This window comes from Suncus etruscus, chromosome 9 (genome assembly GCF_024139225.1).
Source record: "Suncus etruscus isolate mSunEtr1 chromosome 9, mSunEtr1.pri.cur, whole genome shotgun sequence".
In the NCBI taxonomy this organism is placed as follows: domain Eukaryota; kingdom Metazoa; phylum Chordata; class Mammalia; order Eulipotyphla; family Soricidae; genus Suncus; species Suncus etruscus.
The window spans coordinates 38,747,669-38,769,632 of NC_064856.1; the positions used below are offsets into that span (position 1 = coordinate 38,747,669).

The 21,964-nt window shown below is 38.8% G+C and overlaps 1 protein-coding gene across 1 annotated transcript in view; it reads right to left on the reverse strand.

Annotated features, from left to right (window-relative positions):
• The window catches only part of CCDC83 (coiled-coil domain containing 83), a 57,873-nt gene that overhangs the window by 5,871 nt on the left and 30,038 nt on the right, over nucleotides 1–21,964 (reverse strand). Inside the window, exons 4-6 of the mRNA XM_049780058.1 lie at nucleotides 20,952–21,119; nucleotides 9,085–9,176; nucleotides 3,112–3,180 (exon numbers count right to left, since the gene is read on the reverse strand). Of these exons, the coding sequence (XP_049636015.1) occupies nucleotides 3,112–3,180; nucleotides 9,085–9,176; nucleotides 20,952–21,119 (329 nt within the window). The remainder of the gene's footprint in view (nucleotides 1–3,111; nucleotides 3,181–9,084; nucleotides 9,177–20,951; nucleotides 21,120–21,964) is intronic.

A 21,964-nucleotide genomic window follows, 5' to 3' on the forward strand; every position in this document is an offset into this window, starting at 1 on the left:
GCATGAATTATGCTGACAGGGTCAGAAAAATAAAAGTCTGAGTAAATAAATAGAAAGTGGTAAGCTCCTGAAAATAATAAACTGGATAAATTTTGTATCTTTTAAAAAATGAACTAAACCAAGAAAGGAGCACAGGATCAGATTGAGTATTTTTTGTTGGGAATCGCCAACATTATGACTTAGATGAGGACTTCAAAGATTATTAGACTTTCTTTGTATTAGCATTGCTTTGTTACTGAAATTTAATAATGGTATTTGAGCATCTTGAAACAGCATATTAATACATCCATATCTCTAGAATATAAGTGCTATTAAATCCTTAATTCTTACTACAAGTAAGATTCTGTGCTTTATATGAGGAATATGAAAGTGAATAAAGCATAGCTCATACCACTAGGAGTGCAAAGCCAGAAGTTAGTCCTAAGTATTGCTGGGTGTGGCATCAGAACAAACCACAATAAAATTGTTTTTAAAAAGACAAATATTGTGGGGCTGGAGAGGTGTGCTAGAGGTAAGGCATCTGCCTTGCAAGCGCTAGCCTAGGACTGACCGCAGTTCGATCCCCTGGTGTCCCAAGCCAGGAATGATTTCTGAGCACATAGCCAGGAGTAACCCCTGAGTGTCAATAGGTGTTGCCCAGAAAACAAAACAAACAAACAAAAAAAAGACAAATGTTGCTAGTGGAGTGGAGTTTGAAAGAAAAACATGTCTCATTTAGCAAAATCATGAATATGGAATATTTTTGCATCTCACTTCATTCTGTATTTAATTATTGAGCTTTGTGTATTTTTTTTTTAGCTTTGTGTATTTTTATGCAACTTACCCATCAAAGTTTCCATGCTTCTAATTAGGTGGTAAGTACTGAGAAATTTGAAAGAGGTGTCCCACTGATATGGTGGCTATTAATGTCTAGAGGGAGAGGAATGGAAGAATCTACCTGGTTGCAGCCCAGAGATCAATCTACTTGAAACAGTTTGGCAACTTGTTGAGGGGACAACAAAGATCTTTGAGCAAAGTTAAATGCCATTTTCTCCTACTATGGCTATCCTAATATGTCACATAATCCATTCAAGTATTTGAGTTATCTATACTCATTGGCATTCTTTCATTCAATAACCATTAAATGACCACAGATTTGTTTGTTTGTTTGTTTTTGGTTTGGGGCCACACCCGATGATGCTCAGGGGTTACTCCTGGCTATGCACTCAGAAATGTCTCGGGGCCGGGCGGTGGCGCTGGAGGTAAGGTGCCTGCCTTGCCTGCGCTAGCCTAGGACGGACCGCGGTTCGATCCCCCGGCGTCCCATATGGTCCCCCAAGAAGCCAGGAGCAACTTCTGAGCGCACAGCCAGGAGTAACCTCTGAGCGTCACAGGGTGTGGCCCAAAAACCAAAAAAAAAAAAAAAAAAAAAAAAAAAGAAATGTCTCCTGACTTGGGGGGACCATATGGGACGCAGGGGATCGAACCGAGGTCCGTCCTGGGTCAGCCGAGTGCAAGGCAAACGCTCTACTGCTGCGCTATCACTCCGGCCTGACCACAGATTATTTTGTAAATAGTAGAAAAGGCAGTCTCTGGAGTTATTAGACATGCATAGATAGAGTTTCAACACAGTTTGCAAGATTTAAAATGAAATAGCATTGGGAAATAGCATTCAAGACTTGCTGAAAAGTGGAAATGTTACAAATGCTTCACAAGAAACGGATAAAATTCTTGCATCGAAAATGAGTCTGCTTTCCAGGAAAAGAGGGATAGGAAGCTAAGGAATCAGAATGAACATTCAAATAGAGGTGTTTCTCATTACGAAATAGGTCTAACTGAGCACTACTGCAGTCTGGTACAGGATGAATAAATTACTGAATTTAAAGTTTCTGGATGCTTTTCTGAAGAGTAGAAAAGAACCTAAAAACCAAACTGAGATAGGAGGGAGAATCTAGTACACAGAGACATATTGACAAACAGCAAATGACTGACTCTGTGTGTGGCTTTGGCTCCAACACAAATTTCCCAAGGACAGAGAAAGCTACTATAACAGAGAAGCAAATGGTTCCAGGTGCAGATCAGTGCACTTCCTCCATAAAAGAGTGAACAAGGATCAAAAGAAAACTTATGGGAATAGGTTTGAATCTCTCTAATAATATCCCAAAAGAAGGCTTGTAAGTTCTAAAATTAGGCTGGAGATGAGTAGAGGGGCCAGATATCAAGACCTCTGTTTGGTCCATGGCTCATCTATGTGCATGATACATTTGGTTAGTCCCACAACTCATCATTTACATGTATGAATTCTGATTAATCAGTTCCATAATACTTTATCTACATGGGGTATAACCAATGAAAGGACAGAAACAAAAAGGATTCAGAGAAGAAATACAGTGATACGTAAAAACTTGTGTCACTGTGAACAGATGCTATTGTTGTAATTGTGGTGGTTGCTGTTGCTGGGAGACTACTGCTGAAGAGTGCTGCTGCTGCTGCTACGGATCTTTAGAGTTAGCTCACAGAGCTGTACTTATGTGTAAGATGATATTTGGTGTTTTCAGTCCAAAGAAATGGAAGCTAGTCAGATCTGTTGCAATAAATAACACCTTTCTATATATAAAAGAGAGAGCTGGGCCAGAGAGATAGCATGGAGGTAAGGCATTTGCCTTGCATGCAGGATGGTGGTTCAAATCTTGGCATCCCATATGGTCCCCCGTGCCTGCCAAGGGTGATTTCTGAGTGTAGAGCCACAAGTAATCCCTGAGCGTGCCCGGGTGTGACCCCCCCACAAAAAAAAAAAGAGAGAAAGGGAGGAGACAGAGGAAAAAGAGAGAGAGAGAGAGTGTGTGTGTATGTGTGTGTGTGTGTGTGTGTGTGTGTGTGTGTGTGTGTGTGTGTGTTGTCAGGGGTAGCTGGGTGAATTATACTTTAAAATTATACTTATAGGATCTGAGCAATAGTACAGTCGATAGGGCGTTTTCCTTGCACACAGACAACCCAGGTTCGATCCCTGGCATCCCATATGGTTTCCTGACCCTACCAAGGGTAATTTCTGAGCCTACTAGAGCTAGGAGTAACCCTTGAGTGTCACTGGGTGTGGCCCCAAAACAAAACAAAAAAATTTTTTTTACTTACCTCTTTCTTTAGCCAGTAGTTTTCCAAGATTTCTCGATGGCTGTTCTTGTCAATTAATTTTATAGCATTCTTAATAGAAAATATTAATAAAAGGGTTATTTGCTACATAAAAAGTTTTAGCAACGGTTAAGTAGAATAAAATCTTCTGATCATGTTTTAAAGTTATGCATTACAGGGGCTGGAGAGATAGGATGAAGGTAAGGCGTTTGTCTTTCATGCAGGAGGTCATCGGTTTGAATCCCAGCATCCCATATGGTCCCCCGTGCCTGCCAGGAGCAATTTTTGAGCATGAAGCCAGGAGTAACCCCCGCGCACTGCCGGGTGTGACCCAAAAACCACACACACACACAAAAAAAAAGTTATGCATTACAATTTTCTTGGAAACATAATGGAAACTTTTGGTTCAGTTTTTCTTTCTTTACATCCCATGATATTATTTATGCTGATCTATACTCTTTAATACAGACAATAAAAAGAACTGAATGACTGTCCATTCATTTTGGTCTCTGTTAATACTGACTGATTACTATGGAGATATTAGTCACTTTATGCTCTGTTCCACAATTAAGTTGATGGAACTGAGGTAATCAAACTTGCTTCAAATTTGTGACCAGAAATGCAATGTATCATAAAATCATACACATTACTACATCTTTTTTTTGTTTTTGTTTTTGTTTTTTGGGCCACACCTAGCCTTGCTCAGGGGTTACTCCTGGCTGTCTGCTCAGAAACAGCTCCTGGCAGGCAGGGGAACCATATGGGACACCGGGATTCGAACCTTTGGTCCTGGATCGGCCACTGTGCTATCTCTCTGGGCCCATCACATTACTACATCTTTGCTGTTATTTGCTTTGGGTCACATCTGGCAGTGCTGGGCACTCCTGATCTGCACTCTAGGGTGACTCCAGTAGTGCTTGGAACATGCAGTACTGGGGATTGAACCCAGGGCTTCCTCGTGCAAAGAACATACTTTAGCGTTTTGAAATATCTCCCTGATCCTTTATATTTAGAAATATTTCCGGGGCCGGAGAGATAGCATGGAGGTAAGGCGTTTGCCTTTCCTGCAGGAGGTCATCGGTTCGAATCCTGGCATCCCATATGGTCCCCCGTGCATGCCAGGAGCAATTTCTGAGCATGGAGCCAGGAATAACCCCTGAGCACTGCCGAGTGTGACCCAAAAACCACAAAAAAAATTTTTTTTCCACATGTCAATAACAACAACTACAAACATGTATTAAAAATATTTTTTTTTGTTTTTGGGTCACACCCAGCAGTGCTCAGGGGTCACTCCTGGCTCCATGCTCAGAAATTGCCCTTGGCAGGCTCAGGGGACTGTATGGGATGCTGGAATTTGAACCACCGACCTTCTCCATACAAGGCAAATGCCTCACCACTGTGCTATCTCTCCGGCCCATGTATTAAAATCTAATAGCAAATAGTTTTTATTTAGAGTAAACATATTTTTTAAAAAAGGCATTTTAGATTAAAAAATAAAAGGCATTTTAGATTTTTTTTTATAAATTATTTTTAATTATGAGAACAAAGATGCAAAGAGGAAAAGGTAAAGTTACAGTGGAAGGACAAACACCCATAAACAGAATTCTTAGAAGAAAACCCCTTGCTGATACCTAAATTTTGAACTTTCAGCCAAAGAACATTAAGAAAAATAAAATAGAACCCATGTACAATTACTTTGTCCCTCAAGTCCCCAGATTGTAGTACATTATAACATTTCTTAGCAGTATACAAAGCAATCTAAGGCCATAAAACTTATGTAACTCCTTAAACATTGAAGGTATAGTATTTTCTTACATTTTCTTGCCCATGAATATTAGTTTAAATTAATCACAAAAGTTTAAGTGGTTTTCTATTTTTTAAGGATTAGAGTCAAATGAGCACCATATAAACGGTGTTAGAGTTGCAGCTATTGTTTGCAAAATCCCACCAAAATATGAGGGACATGGAAAGGAAAAGCCTTGGCCTAAATACAAGGAGTCCCTACCCCTGAAGTTTCCTGGCAGAAGACCAACTCTAGGCTCCAGGCAAACTAGTTTGTCCAATCCAAGTCATTGTCTGTAGTGCCAATACACAATATAGAATTTTTTTTTTTTTTTTGTGGTTTTTGGGTCACACCTGGCAGTGTTCAGGGTATATTCCTGGCTCCATGCTCAGAAATTGCTCCTGGCAGTCACGGGGGACCATATGGGACACCGGGATTCAAACTGATGACCTTCTGCATGAAAGGCAAATGCCTTACCTCCATGCTATCTCTCCAGCCCCCATTTTAGAATTAAAAATAGAAAAAACCTTATTTCATCAGGAGGCTTATAAAATATGTGTTTTTTTCAACAACTTGTATAATTATTTCATCCAAAGAAACATCGCTAGTATATTTCAAATCATATTTACATGAATTATTTTTGTATTGTTATAAAATTCAGTATTCAGTAACTGAAGGATATAATCAAAGGAAGAGAAATGTAAACAAGACTCTATATTATAAATATGGATAGAAATCATGTGAAATCTGTTAGGCACAATTTTTTTAGGCTTCATGCTGAAAAATTTTCAGTATTTTTTTTCTAAATCATGCTATGTAAAATAAAAGTCTACCTACATTTTAGGACCAATAACAGATGAATTTATATTCCAATAACCACTGAAACTTACGAAGTTGCTCTAACAGTTACTTCCAAAGAGGAAGTTATTCAGAAATGAAATGACTTGACTAATGACTGGATTTACTCACAACTAAGCAGTGGTTTTCAACTTCGACTGCACATTTGAGCCTCTTGGGTACTTTGAAACTGATTCAAAAGCACAGGCATCAATCATCCTAGGCCAATTTTACTAGCATCTCTATAAGTGGGATCAGCTACCCTTTCGGGTGGACAAATCTTTCACAGAATTCCAATATGCAGCCAAGGTTTCACAATAGGAGATTAGAGGAAGTTGAGATATTTGTTGAAGATATACAAATAATATTAGAAAAATTCATTCACATGTGATCACCGAATTAGTGTTCTGTTGTGAAAAGAAATTGCACATATAGTATGATTGAAAGTAATTACAAAAAAAATTTTTTTGTGTGGTTTTTGGGTCACACCTGGCAGTGCTCAGGGGTTACTCCTGGCTTCATGCTCAGAAATTGCTCCTGGCAGGCACGGGGGACCATATGGGATGCCGGGATTCGAGTCGATGACCTTCTGCATGAAAGGCAAATGCCTTACCTCCATGCTATCTCTCTGACCCACAAAATTTTTTTAATTATCAGCTGTCTCCTTGTTCTGTCTGAGAAAGTCACAAAATTTCCCTTTATTTTCCCTAGCAAGGGATTACATTATAAGACCGTTGAAAGACTTAAATCTAAAATATTAGGGACATTCATCATTATATAGTGAGTATATGATAGAAGTAACAGATAGGGGCTGGAGAGACAGCACAGCTGTGTTTGCCTTGCAAACAGCCGATCCAGGACCTAAGGTGGTTGGTTTAAATCCCGGCATCCCATATGGTCCCCCGTGCCTGCCAGAAGCTATTTTTGAGCAGATAACAAGGAGTAACCCCTGAGCACCGCCGGGTGTGGCCCCAAAAAACAAACAAATAAAAAGTAACAGACTTTAGTAAAAAGACTAATAGAATAGACTATTAGACTTTAGAATAGACTAATAGACTTTAGTAAAAAGACTAATAGAAAAAAAGACAATTATGTGATCTGAACATGCATTTTTTTGCTTGTTCTTGACGTGTCTTTTCTTTCATGAACATAGGTTTTACTTCTTTGTCACTATGTCTTCTCTGTGCAGCCTTCTCTTCAAGTCTTTGTTGAAACTTGGACATGTTTCTCACTTGCTCATTTCTATGTCTGTTTGCTTTTTTGCTATCTTACTCCTTTTTCAAGCTATTCTCTCTTAAGCATATATTCCTTTGCATTTCCCCCACCACATTATTAATGCTTGCTTTTCTAAAAAATAAATATGCAATATTTATCATTTTAACTAAGCTTAGATCATATAATTGTCTTTTCATCGGTTAGTCACTTTCATCCACTTATTCATAGGATAATAGTAATAAAGACCAGTTGTTGTTGTTGTTGTTGTTTTTGCTTTGGTTTGTTTTTAAGCCAAACCTAACTGTGAAAAGGGCTTATTCCTGGGCCCGGAGAGATAGCACACTGGTGTTTGCCTTGCAAGCAGCCGATCCAGGACCAAAGGTGGTTGGTTCAAATACTGGTGTCCCATATGGTCCCCTGTGCCTGCCAGGAGCTATTTCTGAGCAGACAGCCAGGAGTAACCCCTGAGCACCGCCGGGTGTGGCTCAAAAACCAAAAACCAAAAAAAAAAAAAAAAAAAAAAAAAAAGAAAAGGGCTTATTCCTGGCTCTGTGCTCAGGTATCATTTCTGGTGCTGGGGATTGAACCTGGGACAGCTGCATACAAGGCAAGCTTCTTACGCACTGTATCTGCAGTCTCTGAAATATCAATTGAACAGTCAGGAAGTTGCCTATCTGCAGAACAGTAGCAATTGAAATTCAATAAAAAAAAACCTTTAGAAAAGACTAGATATTTTTTATTTTGAAGGAATATTCCTAATTTAAGAACAGTAGTAGTGGGGATTCAGGGATTAGGAGTATAGAGACAGGAGTAGGACTGTGAAAAAATAAAAAAAGTTATTTTTTGTTTGTTTGTTTTTGGGCCACACCCATTGACTCTCAGGGGTTACTCCTGGCTATGCACTCAGAAATCGCTCCTGGCTTGGGAGGACCATATGGGACGCTGGGTATGGAACCACAGTTGGTCCTAGGGCCCAGTGGTCGGCAACCTGTGGCTCGCGAGCCACATGTGGCTCTATACACTTTTAATTTGGCTCTTCTGTGTGCTGGGCGGCCGCTCCAGTAGTCAGGACTCTGCTCCTAGCCTCTGTCAGTGCCCGCCCTGTGTGGCTCTCAAAATAAATGTCAATCGTGGTTTTGGCGAGATTTGGCTCAGTTAAAAAAAAAAAAAAAAAAAGGTTGCCGACCACTGTCCTAGGCTATCACTTGCAAGGCAGACAGTTTACTTCTAGTGCCACTACTCTGGTCCCAGAGTTAGATATTTTGAAGAAGACAAAAAGCTTAGAAAATAGATTACTAGAAATTGTATCTCAAACACTTGAATAAGCCATATTTTTAAGCACCAGCAATGTAAAGATTGTTCTCTTAAATTTGGAAATGTAAAGTACTTTTTGGTCAAATTGCATTTTACTCAGAAATTATTTGAAACTTTTGTTTAATAACTTGTGGTAGTCATGTTTATCACAATTAAAATATTGGATTATAAATTTCTGTGTCTTTGATTGTTATAGGTGCTATGCTACTGAAACTATTTTTTAAAGTAAATATTGTTATTGCTTCCATTTGGTATATTTTAAACCTGAAGCCCATAAACTTCAAGTAACACATTCAGTTGACTCACCTACTAATACAAGTACAATATAAGCTTCAATTGCCTAACTTAAGAATCCAAGTCCTTAACCATAGAGCTCTATAACAACACATGAATATAATACATGAAAAATAAGGGGAGGAGCCATTGATATAGTACAGGTGAAGATGTTTGCCTTGCACAACAGCTGACCTGGGTCTGACCCCTGGCACCATTTAGTTCCCCAAGAAATCTCAGGAGTAAGCCCAGAGCACATAAGCAGAAATAATTCTGGTTACTGTCAAATGTGTCTCCCCCACAAAATTGGGGAGATTCGGTTTTACTTTTTTTTTTTTTTTTTTTTTTTTGGTTTTTGGGCCACACCCGGCGGTGCTCAGAGGTTACTCCTGGCTATCTGCTCAGAAATAACTCCTGGCAGGCATGGGGGACCATATGGGGCGCCGGGATTCGAACCAACGATCTTGGGTCCTGGGTCGGCTGCTTGCAAGGCAAACACCATTGTGCTATCTCTCCGGCCCCTCGGTTTTACTTTTAAGAAAATTGAAACATACCTGTGTGGCCCATTCCTTTTTGGCATCCAGATGCAATATAGTCTCTTTGATAATTTTCTTTCTAATATCTTCTAGGTTGATTTTATATTGCTCTTAAAAAAAAGTAAAAGATTTTAAGAAGGCTGACCCTAGATACAATGATTAGTAAATTTCATCTGTCATGATGTTCACCTTTTTTTTTCCTAGAAATTTCCCCCCCGAACTTTCATATTCATATTTATTTATTTATTTTGGATTCTGAATTATATATACCCAGAAGTGCTCAGGTCTTACTCCTTGCTCAGCTCTTAGGGTGACTACTATAGATGTTCAGGGGGCCATATGTATTTTTAGGGATCAAATTCAGGTTGGCCACATGCAAAGGAAGTACCCTGCCCTTTATTTTATCTCTGCTCCCTCAGGACAGACACACTTTATTAAAGCCAAGCAATCTTTATCATTTTAACTAAGTTCAGAACATATAATTGTATTTTCATCCATTAATAACTTTCAACCATAGGGATAATAGTAATAGTTAAAGGTAAGTTTTTGCTTTGATTTTCTTTTTGGCCCCACCTAACAGTGAAAAGGGCTTATTCCTGGCATTAATTTTTTTTTTTTTTTGGTTTTTGGGCCACACCCGGTGACGCTCAGGGGTTACTCCTGGCTATGCGCTCAGAAGTCGCTCCTGGCTTGGGGGACCATATGGGAAACCGGGGGATCGAACCGCGGTCCATCCAAGGCTAGCGCGGGCAAGGCAGGCACCTTACCTCTAGCGCCACCGCCCAGCCCCTCCTGGCATTAATTTAGCATCTCAAATTAGAAGATATACTAGTATCATTTTTCTGTTTACCTCACAGGTGGTGATCTAGGAACCAACAGTTGATAGTGAGCAATATTAGGTCAACTGTGTTCACAGTCTTTAGGGTACAGTGCTCAGGCCCTTTGTGGTTAGGGATATTCAGTGCCATCCTGGCAGTTCTCAGGGGCTTCAGGGTTCACCTGGTAATACTCCATGTTCAGGAGGCCATGTAGTTAGTGACTGAGTGGGAAAGTGATAAGGAGAGGAAGCTGTGAAAGTCAGGGACCCCTAATTCTGAGCTGAGTGGGCTCAGAGCTACAAAGGAGGACAGAAATGAAAAAGTACAAAACTTTCTAAATCAGTACTCATTCTAAGGGAAAAGATGCAGTGATGTTATACTTAGTTTACACATGGAGGGAAAACTAGATTAATTAGTCCAGCTTCAAAGAATTAATACTGCTCTTGCATAAATAGTAAATCAAACTCTTCTAACTGCCCATCATTGTAAAAAGAAATTTTAGGAATTCTTGTTCATTAAATTGATAGAGAACAAAATTAAAAAATCTCAGTGATTTTAATATATAAAGAATCATAATAATTAGACTCTCTGTAATTATGAACCTCATCTATGACTTCCTTTCTTTTGAACTGAATATGTCTTGTCCCAGACATGTCAATAATACATCCTTCTACCTACAGTTCTGGGGATCAGCATTAGGTACTAGCTCCCTCTTTCTCCTGAATATGAGGAACTTTAGTAAGGTAGAAAGGACAACTAACCAAAGAATAGTTTGTGTTGGGGTAACCCAGTAAGCCTTGAGGAAGCACAGTGTTTGATGACCTTGGAGTAGGTTGGCAACAGCTCTTTCCAGCATCTGGGGGAATTGTGGGAAGCAAAAAGAGAAAAAGGGACAGATACACAAATCTAAGTGAGATGCTAGGGTAGGGCACAGTCACTGACTGAGAGATTAATGAAGGAACCATCTTTATAGCCACTCTCAACATTCCTATTTTTCACTACAAGTGACCACTACAAGTCATGGCATGACTAAAATGACATAGTGCTAAATCCAGCTATAACATGGTGGTGGAAAAACAGGCAATTTTATTTTTGTCTTTCATCTTTAAAACTCATTTGTGTCTGGCAATGTGTATAAGTGGTAGAGTGCCTACCTTACATGCATGAGGTTACAAGTTCAATCCCTACACATTACTGAAGGTGAGCAATGATACTGCCTTGTTACTGACAGTGGTAATATTGATCCACAAATGGTAAGAATGACCATATTGTTACAGATAAAACAAGTAAAATTTCAATCTGTGACATGCTTTATGTATACAAATATATGCAAAGAATCTATCTAAAGGTTACACAAGAAACTAGTAATAGTGGTTTTATCTATATAGATATTCTGAATAGTGAGGGTGGTACAAGGTGAGGGTGGTGAGACAAGGATGGTAGGAGAATTATATTAACTCTACTTCTCTTTGAAAAATTACATCTCCAAGCCCAGTCTAACAGGAAGCCAACTGCCATTGTAGGGAAGAGGCCCTGAATGGAGGAACTTACAAAGTGGTCCAGAAGTAGAGTGTCTCCAAAGAATGTAGCAGGGAAGAATAAGAATGTCTCTCTGGGGTCAGAAAGGTGGCATTAGAGGTAAGGTGTCTGCCTTGCAAGTGCTAGCCAAGGAAGGACCGTGGTTCAATCTCCCGGCATCCCATATGGTCCCCCAAGCCAGGGGCAATTTCTGAGTGCTTAGCCAGGAGTAACCCCTGAGCATCAAATGGGTGTGGCCCAAAAAAATAAAAAGAAAGTTAAAAAAAAAAGAAAGTCTCTCCATACCACAAGGACCTCTCACAGGAAATCATCACTAGCTGATTCTAGAACTTCAGTCACCTGCAGGGCTCTCTTTGGAATAAACTTCTCTGATATATAATAGCCTATAATTTTTCTATGGAAGGTATTTTTTCCTTTTTCATAGACCTGTATTTAGGTAACACTGGTATATAATTTTACTCAAGTTTGAGGTATACTGTATTCTAAGTCAGCATCAATGTACTCTAGGTCATGATCACTATCTACATCTTTTCGATATAATTTTCATATAATTATACAATTGACCCTTTGAGTCCCATTACACTCATCACCCAATTGCCTTGCTCCCATTATAACAATGAATATTTGTATCTATAAGTGTTCATTCTTGTTTTGTTTAATTTGTTCATTTCCTTCATTTCTTTAGATTCCACATGAATGAGATGATAGTCTCATCTCTGACATATATTAGTCTAACACCTTCAAATCTTATCTACATTGTTAAAATGGCAATATTTTAACACTTGAATAATATTCCATAGTTTATATGTTCCATGATGTATATAACACAATTTTTCATTAATTCTTCTTTTGGTTTTTGTTTTTAGCCACATCTAGCAATGCTTATGGGTTATTCTTTGCTTGCACTCAGGAATGATTCCTGGCAGTGCTTGGGAAACCATAAGTTGTGCCAAGAATAGTGCCAGATTGACAGCATGCAAGGCAAGTGCCTTTCCACATTTTACTTTCTTTGGCCAATTAATTTCTTCATGAATATATGTATTTCCTTATCTGGGGGACTGCTGCAACGAACATAAGAGTTGTATGTGTCTTTTTGAATGGTGTTTCCTTTTCTTCAGAAAATGCCAAGTGTGCCCTGAAACTTCATGAAATCATATGCCTGCAAGTCTGGGGATTCCATCTTTCTGTTCTGCATCATTGTATCCAGGATCTGTGCCAGGAATTGACCCCATCTCATGTTCATCTATTCTCTAAACTCAAAACATTACACATACATTTCTTATATTAGGGCATGTTATGTGGCACTCCTATATCTCAGACAGTATACAGCTTTAAATCTTAATTAACTTAATTAGTTGACAACTTTCTGGGAATACTCAAATAACACTGCATTGTAAGGAAACAATCTAAATAGCAAAGGTATTATTAGTAGCCATCTAATATAAACAACTCAACAGGTCTGTTTTCAAGTAACTGGGACTCTAAAATTCCAGTATTAACAACCTCAAAATTAAGAGAATAGTGGAGAAGCTAAGGAATTTAGCTTCAGTCACAGATAGGGACAGAAACTTTGTCTATCAGTACACAAGCTTATCAAAATGCTTGAACCTGGTGGATATGGACCTAAAAATCAACTCTCACTGTACTGGCAACAGAAAGTAAGAAAGCACTTTTCAGTGAAATTAAGCAATCACCATATAAGAAATTCAAACAGCTTAAAGAACTTTTTCAAATGATGAGAAAAAGTTCATTTAATTACATATAAATGGAACTAAAGGAGCTAAAAAATCAAAACGAAACAACCCGCACACATAAGCAAACCATAGTAGCAGAATCTCATAGAGGCAGAACTGTACAGACAAACCTGAAGACAAAATACAAGTCAACATTGATAAAGTCAAGAAAAGAGAAACAAAAGAATGGAAGAAAATGTAAGGTACTTAATGAATAAAGACAAGAAGAGAAACCTCCAAATTATAGGAATATCAGAAGAAGAAAAAGGGGAAAGGAGAAGAATGAGTGATGGAAGAGGTAACAGCTAAGAATTTTTCCACTCTTTGGAGAGAGGTAGCTACACAAATCAGAAGCCAAAAGAGTACCAAATAAGAGAGACTTCAACAGAAAAACACCTGGACACCTGGTAATCAAAATGTCAAAAACCAAAGAGACTACTGCTTTTCTTTCCTTCAAACAAAACCACATAACTCGAATTATCTAGCTTCACCTCTCAAATAGAGGGGGAAACAAGGGAGGGTACCAGGGCCAAACAGATATATGATCACTAATAGTAAGCTAGACACAGAGTGGACCACCTACTCTAGCAGCCTGGGGGGTGATGGTGGGGGATATGGGCTGCAGGAAGGGATTGGGGATGGGGGAAGGACAAATTTGGGGATGGGTATTCCCCTGATTCAATGTTAATATGCACCTAAAATACTACCATGAAAGATATGTAAGCCAATATGATCAAAAAAGAGAGACAAATTTCTTTTTTTTTTTTTTTTTTGTAGCATCTCTGTCTGGTTTAGGTATCAAGGTGATGTTGGCTTCATAAAAGCTATTTGGAAGTGTTTCTGCTTGTTCAATTTCATGAAAGAGTCTTGCCAAGATTGGCAGTAGTTCCTCTTGGAAAGTTTGATAGAATTCATTAGTGAATCCATCTGGACCTGGGCTTTTGTTTTTCGGCAGACATTTGATTACTGTTTTAATTTCATCAATGGTGATGGGGGTGTTTAGATATGCTACATCCTCTTCCTTCAACCGTGGAAGATTATAAGAGTCCAAGAATTTATCCATTTCTTCCAGGTTCTCATTTTTAGTGGCGTAGAGTTTTTCAAAGTAGTTTCTGATTACCCTTTGAATCTCTGTCATATCAGTAGTGATCTCTCCTTTTTCATTCCTGATATGAGTTATCAAGTTTCTCTCTCTCTCTTTCTTTGTTAGGTTTGCCAGTGGTCTATCAATCTTGTTTATTTTTTCAAAGAACCAACTTCTGCTTTCGTTGATCTTTCGGATTGTTTTTTGGGTTTCCACTTCGTTGATTTCTGCTCTCAGCTTTGTTATTTCCTTCTGTCTTCCTAGTCTTGGGTCCTTTTGTTGAGCATTTTCTAGTTCTATTAGCTGTGTCATTAAGCTACTCAGGTAAGCTCCTTCTTCCTTCCTGATATGTGCTTGCAAAGCTATAAATTTTCCTCTCAGTACTGCTTTTGCTGTGTCCCATAAGTTCTGATAGTTTGTGTCTTTATTGTCATTTGTTTCCAGGAACCTTTTGATTTCCTCCTTGATTTCATCTCGGACCCACTGGTTATTGAGCATGAGGCTGTTTAACTTCCAGGTGTTAAAGTGTTTCTTCTGAGTCCCTTTGGAGTTCACAAATAATTTCAGAGCCTTGTGGTCAGCGAAGGTAGTCTGCAAAATTTCTATCCTCTTGATCTTATGGAGGTATGTTTTATGTGCCAGCATGTAGTCTATCCTGGAGAATGTCCCATGTACATTGGAGAAGAATGTGTATCCAGGTTTCTGGGGATGGAGTGTCCTATATATATCCACTAGGCCTCTTTCTTCCATTTCTCTCCTCAGGTCTAGTATATTCTTGTTGGGTTTCAGTCTGGTTGACCTATCCAGTGTTGACAAAGCCGTGTTAAGGTCCCCCACAATTATTGTGTTGTTGTTGATATTATTTTTCAGATTTGTAAACAGTTGTATTAAATATTTTGCTGGCCCCTCATTAGGTGCATATATGTTTAGGAGAGTTATTTCTTCCTGCTCTACATACCCCTTGATTAATATAAAATGTCCATCTTTGTCCCTTACAACTTTCCTGAGTATAAAGTTTGCATTATCTGATATTAGTATGGCCACTCCAGCTTTTTTATGGGTGTTGTTTGCTTGGATAATTTTTCTCCAGCCTTTTATTTTGAGTCTGTTTGTTCTGACTATTCAGGTGCGTTTCTTGTAGGCAGCAGAAGGTTGGATTGAGTTTTTTGATCCATTTAGCCACTCTGTGTCTCTTAACTGGTGCATTTAGTCCATTGACGTTGAGAGAAAGAATTGTCCTGGGATTTAACGCCATCTTTATTTCGAAATTTGGTGTGTCTTTTGGTTAGTCTTGTCTTAAATTAGGTCTTTCAGTTTTTCTCTTAAGACTGGTTTTGTGTCTGTGAAGTTTCTGAGCTGTTTTTTGTCTGTGAAACCATGTATTCTTCCATCAAACCGGAAAGTGAGTTTTGCTGGGTATAGTATTCTGGGTGAAGCATTCATTTCATTCAGTCTTGTCACAATATCCCACCACTGCTTTCTGGCATTGAGTGTTTCTGGTGACAGGTCTGCTGTAAATCTCAGGGAAGCTTGCTTGAACGTGATTTCCCCTTTTGATCTTGCTGTTTTCAGAATTCTGTCTCTATCTGTGGGATTTGTCATTGTGACTAGGATGTGTCTTGGGGTGGTTTTTCTGGGGTCTCTTTTGGTTGGTACTCTTCGGGCATGCAGGATTTGATCACATATATTCTTTAGCTCTGGAAGTTTCTCTTTAATGATGTTCTTCACCGTTGATTCTTCCTGGAAATTTTCTTCCTGGGTCTCTGGGACTCCAATGATTCTTAAGTTGTTTCTGTTGATCTTATCATAGACTTCTATTTTCATCTGTTCCCATTCTTTGACTAATTTTTCCATTGTCTGCTCATTTGCTTTAAGTTTTTTGTCTAATCTCTCCTGCTGTATGGAATTGTTATGTATCTCATCTTCCACAGCACCAAGTCTATTCTCAGCTTCTGATACCCTGTCCCAGAGCTTATCCATTTTGTCATTCACTTTGTTTACTGACTTTTTCAGTCCTGATAGTTGACATGTTATTTCAGTTTGGAGTTTTGTGATTTCTGTCTTCATATTTTCTTGGTTCTTATTAGTGTTCTGTTCAACTCGATCCATGGTTTCTTGGAGTCCGTTGAGCATCTTCCATATTGCTAAAGTCCTTATCTGGGAGGTTGATTAGTTGGTTGGTCATTATCTGGTCCTCAGAATTGTCATCTTCATTCTCTATGTCTGATGCTGGCCTGCGTTGTTTCCCCATTGTCACACTTGTATTGTGGGATTTTCTACGTGTTGTGGTGGTATTCATTGTCTATATGATGCAGGCAGCACACTTCTCTGGCTCCTCCCTTTCTGGATGGGCTGACTTGCCTCTAAGGGAGGGGAGTCCTCTGTGGATGAAGCCTCACACTGGGTCAAATCTTAGGCCCGAGCATGCAACAGAGAAGACAGTCCGGAGAGAAATGTTTGCTTCTGTGATATAGCACCGTTCTTAGTGTAATTTTTCCTTCTTGTTGCAATGGAGTTCTTTCCTTAGAAAGAGTGCACGGCCGCGTTGCGAAGCAGCGCGGCCGTGCTCCGCTGGAGCCTCTTTTTGCCCACTCGCAAGAGTTTCACGCAAGAGGACAGTAGACAGACATAGACAGGTCAAACTCACAGTTTTTCACAGTTGGGCCCCACTGGGCCGGTGTACTTTCGTGGATTTTCCCCGCCTGTTGTCACACACAGGGAGCCGGCTTTTGCAAAGTTATGCCGGTTTTCATGCTCTGTAGTCCCTCCCTGAAAATGGCCTCTGGGCGAGTGAGTTTTCTGGAGCCTCTTTTTGCCCCACTCGCAAGTGTTTCACACAAGAGGACAGTAGACAGACATATACAGGTCAAACTCACAGTTTTTCACAGTTGGGCCCCACTGGGCCGGTGTACTTTCGTGGATTTTCCCCGTCTGTTGTCACACACAGGGAGCCGGCTTTTGCAAAGTTATGCCGGTTTTCATGCTCTGTAGTCCCTCCCTGAAAATGGCCTCTGGGCGAGCGAGTTTTCTGGAGCCTCTTTTTGCCCCACTTGCAAGAGTTTCACGCAAGAGAACAGTAGACAGACATATACAGGTCAAACTCACAGTTTTTCACAGTTGGGCCCCACTGGGCCGGTGTACTTTCGTGGATTTTCCCCGCCTCAGAGACAAATTTCTTAAAGCATCAATGGAAAAAGAAAACCTTAAATATAAGAGAAATAATGTTTCATATGCAAGATTTTTTTTGATAAAGCATAGAAGAAATGCTGCCTGCTTTGCAACTATTTGCTTTTTTATCTTCTTTCAGCCAGGCCCTCTCCAGCCTCCTTTGAATGGTAAATTTCCATCTAACTCTCTCTCCCTCTCTCTGGAACTCCTGGGTGGCAGTGGCAAGCCTCTGATACCAGGAGGAATAAAAGGTGTACTTAATTTATTCTCTTTCCTTTCTTGCAGTCCCAGAAGGAGGTCACTACAATCTAGAGTCTGCTATTCTGCAAAGTTTCAATTTAGATGAGAGAAAGTCATAAAAATATGATCAGACAAACAAAAGCTGATAACAGTACCTTTTATGAATAAACTGCTAAAAAAAGTCCACTTATACAAACCAAATAGCTAATTGTGGAAACAACAATCCTACATAGCAAAATAGCAACACAGCACTTTATCTCAAAAATATCACTAAGTATCAATGAACTGAACTCCCATCAAAAGACAGAGTTGTAGGATGAATCAGGAAACAAAACCCATCTACTTGCTATTTATAGAAACATATCTAAAAATCACAGAATAAAAACAGCCTCAGAGTAAAAGGAAAAAAATAAACAAGCCAATGGGGAGGGTGGGAGATTAGGACACCTATACTTATATCAAACAAAATCGCATTTAATTCTACGGAAGTAATTAGGGACAAGAATGGATACTACTTACTAATCAAGGGGAAAATAGACCAAGAATAACTAACTCTAATTAATATATATTCACCAAAAGTTGGGCCAGCAAAGTTTGTAAGGCTTTTGCTCATGAGATTAGAGAAACATGGATGGAAATATAATAGTAGTGGTAGATGTTAGCACACTACTGTCTATGTGAAGAGACCCACTAGAGAGAATATCAGTAAAGATACGAGAGCCCAAAACTAGGGAATCAGATGATCTGAGACTAATCAATTTATGCAGTGCCTTCCATTGTCAAAAAGCTGGATACACATTCTCCTTTAGTGCACATAAAACATTCTACAGAATAAATTACAATTTTAGGCCATAAATCTAACTTACATAAATCCACAAACATAAGAATCATACCTATCATCTTATCATTTCACAATGCCAGAGGTAGAAATTAACCATAAAAAGAAGTTAGAGTAATTCTAACACCTGGAGACTGAACAGTGTGCTATTAAATAACAACTGTATCAAAGAGGAATTCAAGGACTAAGTAAAAAGATTCCTTGAGACTAATAATGAAGAAACAAGTAACCAAAATTGATAGGACATAGCAAAAGTAATACATAGGGGGAAACTTATAGAAATACAGGCCTGGGGCCAGTGAGGTGGCACTAGAGGTAAGGTGCCTGCCTTGCCTGCGCTAGCCTAGGATGGACCGCAGTTCGATCCCCCCGTGTCCCATATGGTCCCCCAAGCCAGGAGCGACTTCTGAGCGCATAGCCAGGAATAACCCCTGAGCATCACTGGGTGTGACCCAAAAACCAAAAAAGAAAAAAAAATACAGGCCTGCATAAGGGAAGAAGGATAAGACAGTATCAATAACTTAAGTGCACACCTTAAATATTAATATGAAGAATCAATGGAAAATGAAACTCAAGACTAATAGAAGAAAAAATAGTAAAAAAACAAACAAACAAACAAAAAAAAACAGAGCAAAAAATCAATGATCTAGAAACCAAGAAGGCAATATCATGAAATCAAGAGCTGGTTCCTTGGAAGAATAAACAAGATAAACAAATGCTGGCTAGACTATGGTGGAGGAGAGGAAGTGGTCTATTAAATATCAAAAATGAAAGAAAAAAATTACAGCAGAATCCCCACGAGAGAGTATCAACAAAGACAATAGATTTGGGCCCAGAGAGATAGCACAGCGGCGTTTGCCTTGCAAGCAGCTGATCCAGGACCAAAGGTGGTTGGTTGGAATCCCGGTACCCCGTGCCTGCCAGGAGCTATTTCTGAGCAGATAGCCAGGAGTAACCCCTGAGCACCGCCGGGTGTGACCCCCCCCCAAAAAAAAAAGACAATAGATTTATGGGCATTTACTATAAACATCTCTGTTCTATTAAGCTGGGAACCTAGAAGAAATGGACAAATTCCTAGAAACATCATGTAATCTCCCAAAATGAAATAGAGTGGATGGGAAAGGTAGATGAGACAGATGAGAAGCAATAGGCAGCAGGGGTCAAGGGGATTTTGGTGGACTGGTGGTGTTATGGAATGGTAGAGCTAAATAACCAAACCACTGAATCAACAACACTGAAATCATGACATCCAAACTTAACTTTAAAAGGTCAAAATAACAGGGTGAGGGGCCTGGGTAGTAGGAGATAATCTGGAGAACATTGGTGGAGGAAATTTGGCACTGGTGGTGGGATTAGTGCTGGAATACTTTATGTCTAAAACTAATAGAATGGGGCACCTGGGAATTTCATTAGTTGGGTGTCTCTTCTGAGATTAATCATGAAGTTGTGAAGCTAAGCCATATTTATGTCAAAGGCTATAAACTGTAGATGTGTGATGGCTGGGAATTCTGACAATATATGGTAATAGGTGATGAAAAAAAGTTGCCTGTCCCCATTCTAAGAAGGACCGAGTTTTCACCCTGATGATCAATGTACCTCCTAGTTTCATCAGCTTGGTGTCTTTTCTATTATTAGTCTTAATTGGAATATTTTTGTTTGTCTGTGACTTGCATGAGTTTCTACTACCCAATATGCCCCATGTTCTCACAATAGTGTTATTTTCAACCACTAAGCTCTATTCAGCAATTGACAAGTTGCTCTACAGTCTTCATGCTTGATGCCATCTTGTTAAATGTCCTCTCCATTTTTCATCTTATTTTCATTTTTTAAAAGTTTAGCAATTATTTCCCTTTATCCTTGTTTGCAATGGGTTGCATCTTTGTTGTAAGGCTTATACACACATGGTTGTGGTACATAAAAGATCACTTGCTTCATTGTAAAGCTGGGTAAAAGGTAAAGTGAAAGGGACTGTTTGTCATTTGGGAAGATTTATTATGAATAAAACATATGACCTCATGCCTGCAAGGCAGGTGCTCTGCCCAAGCCCTCCAAATCTCACTTTTGTTTTGAGTGCAACTTAGATATGATCAATACTTCTCTAAACAATTTTAATTGTGATTCCAATTTAAGCTAAGTCACCTCAGTTTGCTTCATGTGAATTCCCTAATAGAACATTTCCAGGAGTTTTATACTGCAACAGAATGGTCCTAGATCAGGTTTTGTAACATGGGAATACTATTCACTGAATGAAGCCTTTCTCATTTTCCAACTCTGCCCCACCTCCAATCTCCCACCTTAGTACATTCATTCCCTGTGCCCATTTATTGTTTCTCATGATCAATTTTATGGGTGAAAGTCTCTCTACTCCATCCCTCAAACTTAATGAAAAAAAATGAGGGAGTACCCATTTTTTCTTCCTTTATGTATGCCCTCTAGATTTTTTTACTAGCTTTGTTGCAACTAACCTGCCATTTTTTCTGCATTCTCTTGTACTGTATTGATGTCTTGTTGTAAGGAGTCAATGGTTTTAGCATGTTTTTCACACCCTACATTCTTGTACTCTTCCCAATATTCCTTCTCACTGAGTTTCTCAAGAAATACCTTTTCAGTGTTAATTATTTGCAAACGCATAGCTGTTAAAAGAAAATATCAAGTCATTTCTACTATCGTTATATGCTGCAACTTATAAAGTTAAAGGCTAATATTAAAATTGTTAACTGTAAAATATTACATCCATAATTTTGAAAAGATATTCAAATTCTAGTTTAATTGCCATCATGATTAAAAATTTAAGTAAAGCTTCCAATTATAAACTATATGTGTGTAGTTTTGCTTTGTGATTGAGAACTTTTGTAGACAATAACATAGAACCATCAGGACTTTGGCTTAAATTACTCCAAAGATAATTTGATATCAGTTCTATTTCATATACTTTATTCCATATGTTAAATTAGTGAATTTAAATTTTCTGGTCATAATGTCTCTCAAAGTGATTTCCATTTATTTCCTTCTGCAGTTTTTGGCAACAATTTATTTTAAAACTGCCTAATTCTGTTTTCTATGGAGAATTTGTTTGGTCTCCCCTTGTGCAAAGTAATAAATTATAAACATAAAACATAACATATCCTCCCCCATCTCTCACATAATTTCTAACTTGGTTCTCCAATCTTCTCCTTTTTCATTTCCTTTCCTTCCTTTCCTTCCTTCCCTTCCTCCTTCCCTTCCTTCCCTTCCCTTCCCTCCCTTTCTTCCCTTCCTCCCTTCCTCCTTCCTTTCTTTCTTTCTTTCTTTCTTTCTTTCTTTCTTTCTTTCTTTCTTTCTTTCTTTCTTTCTTTCTTTCTTTCTTTCTTTCTTTCTTTCTTCTTTCTTTCTTCTTTCTTTCTTCTTTCTTTCTTTCTTTCTTTCTTTCTTTCTTCTTTTTTCTTTCTTTCTTTCTTCTTTCTTTCTCTCTCTCTTCTTTCTCTCTTTCTCTCTTTCT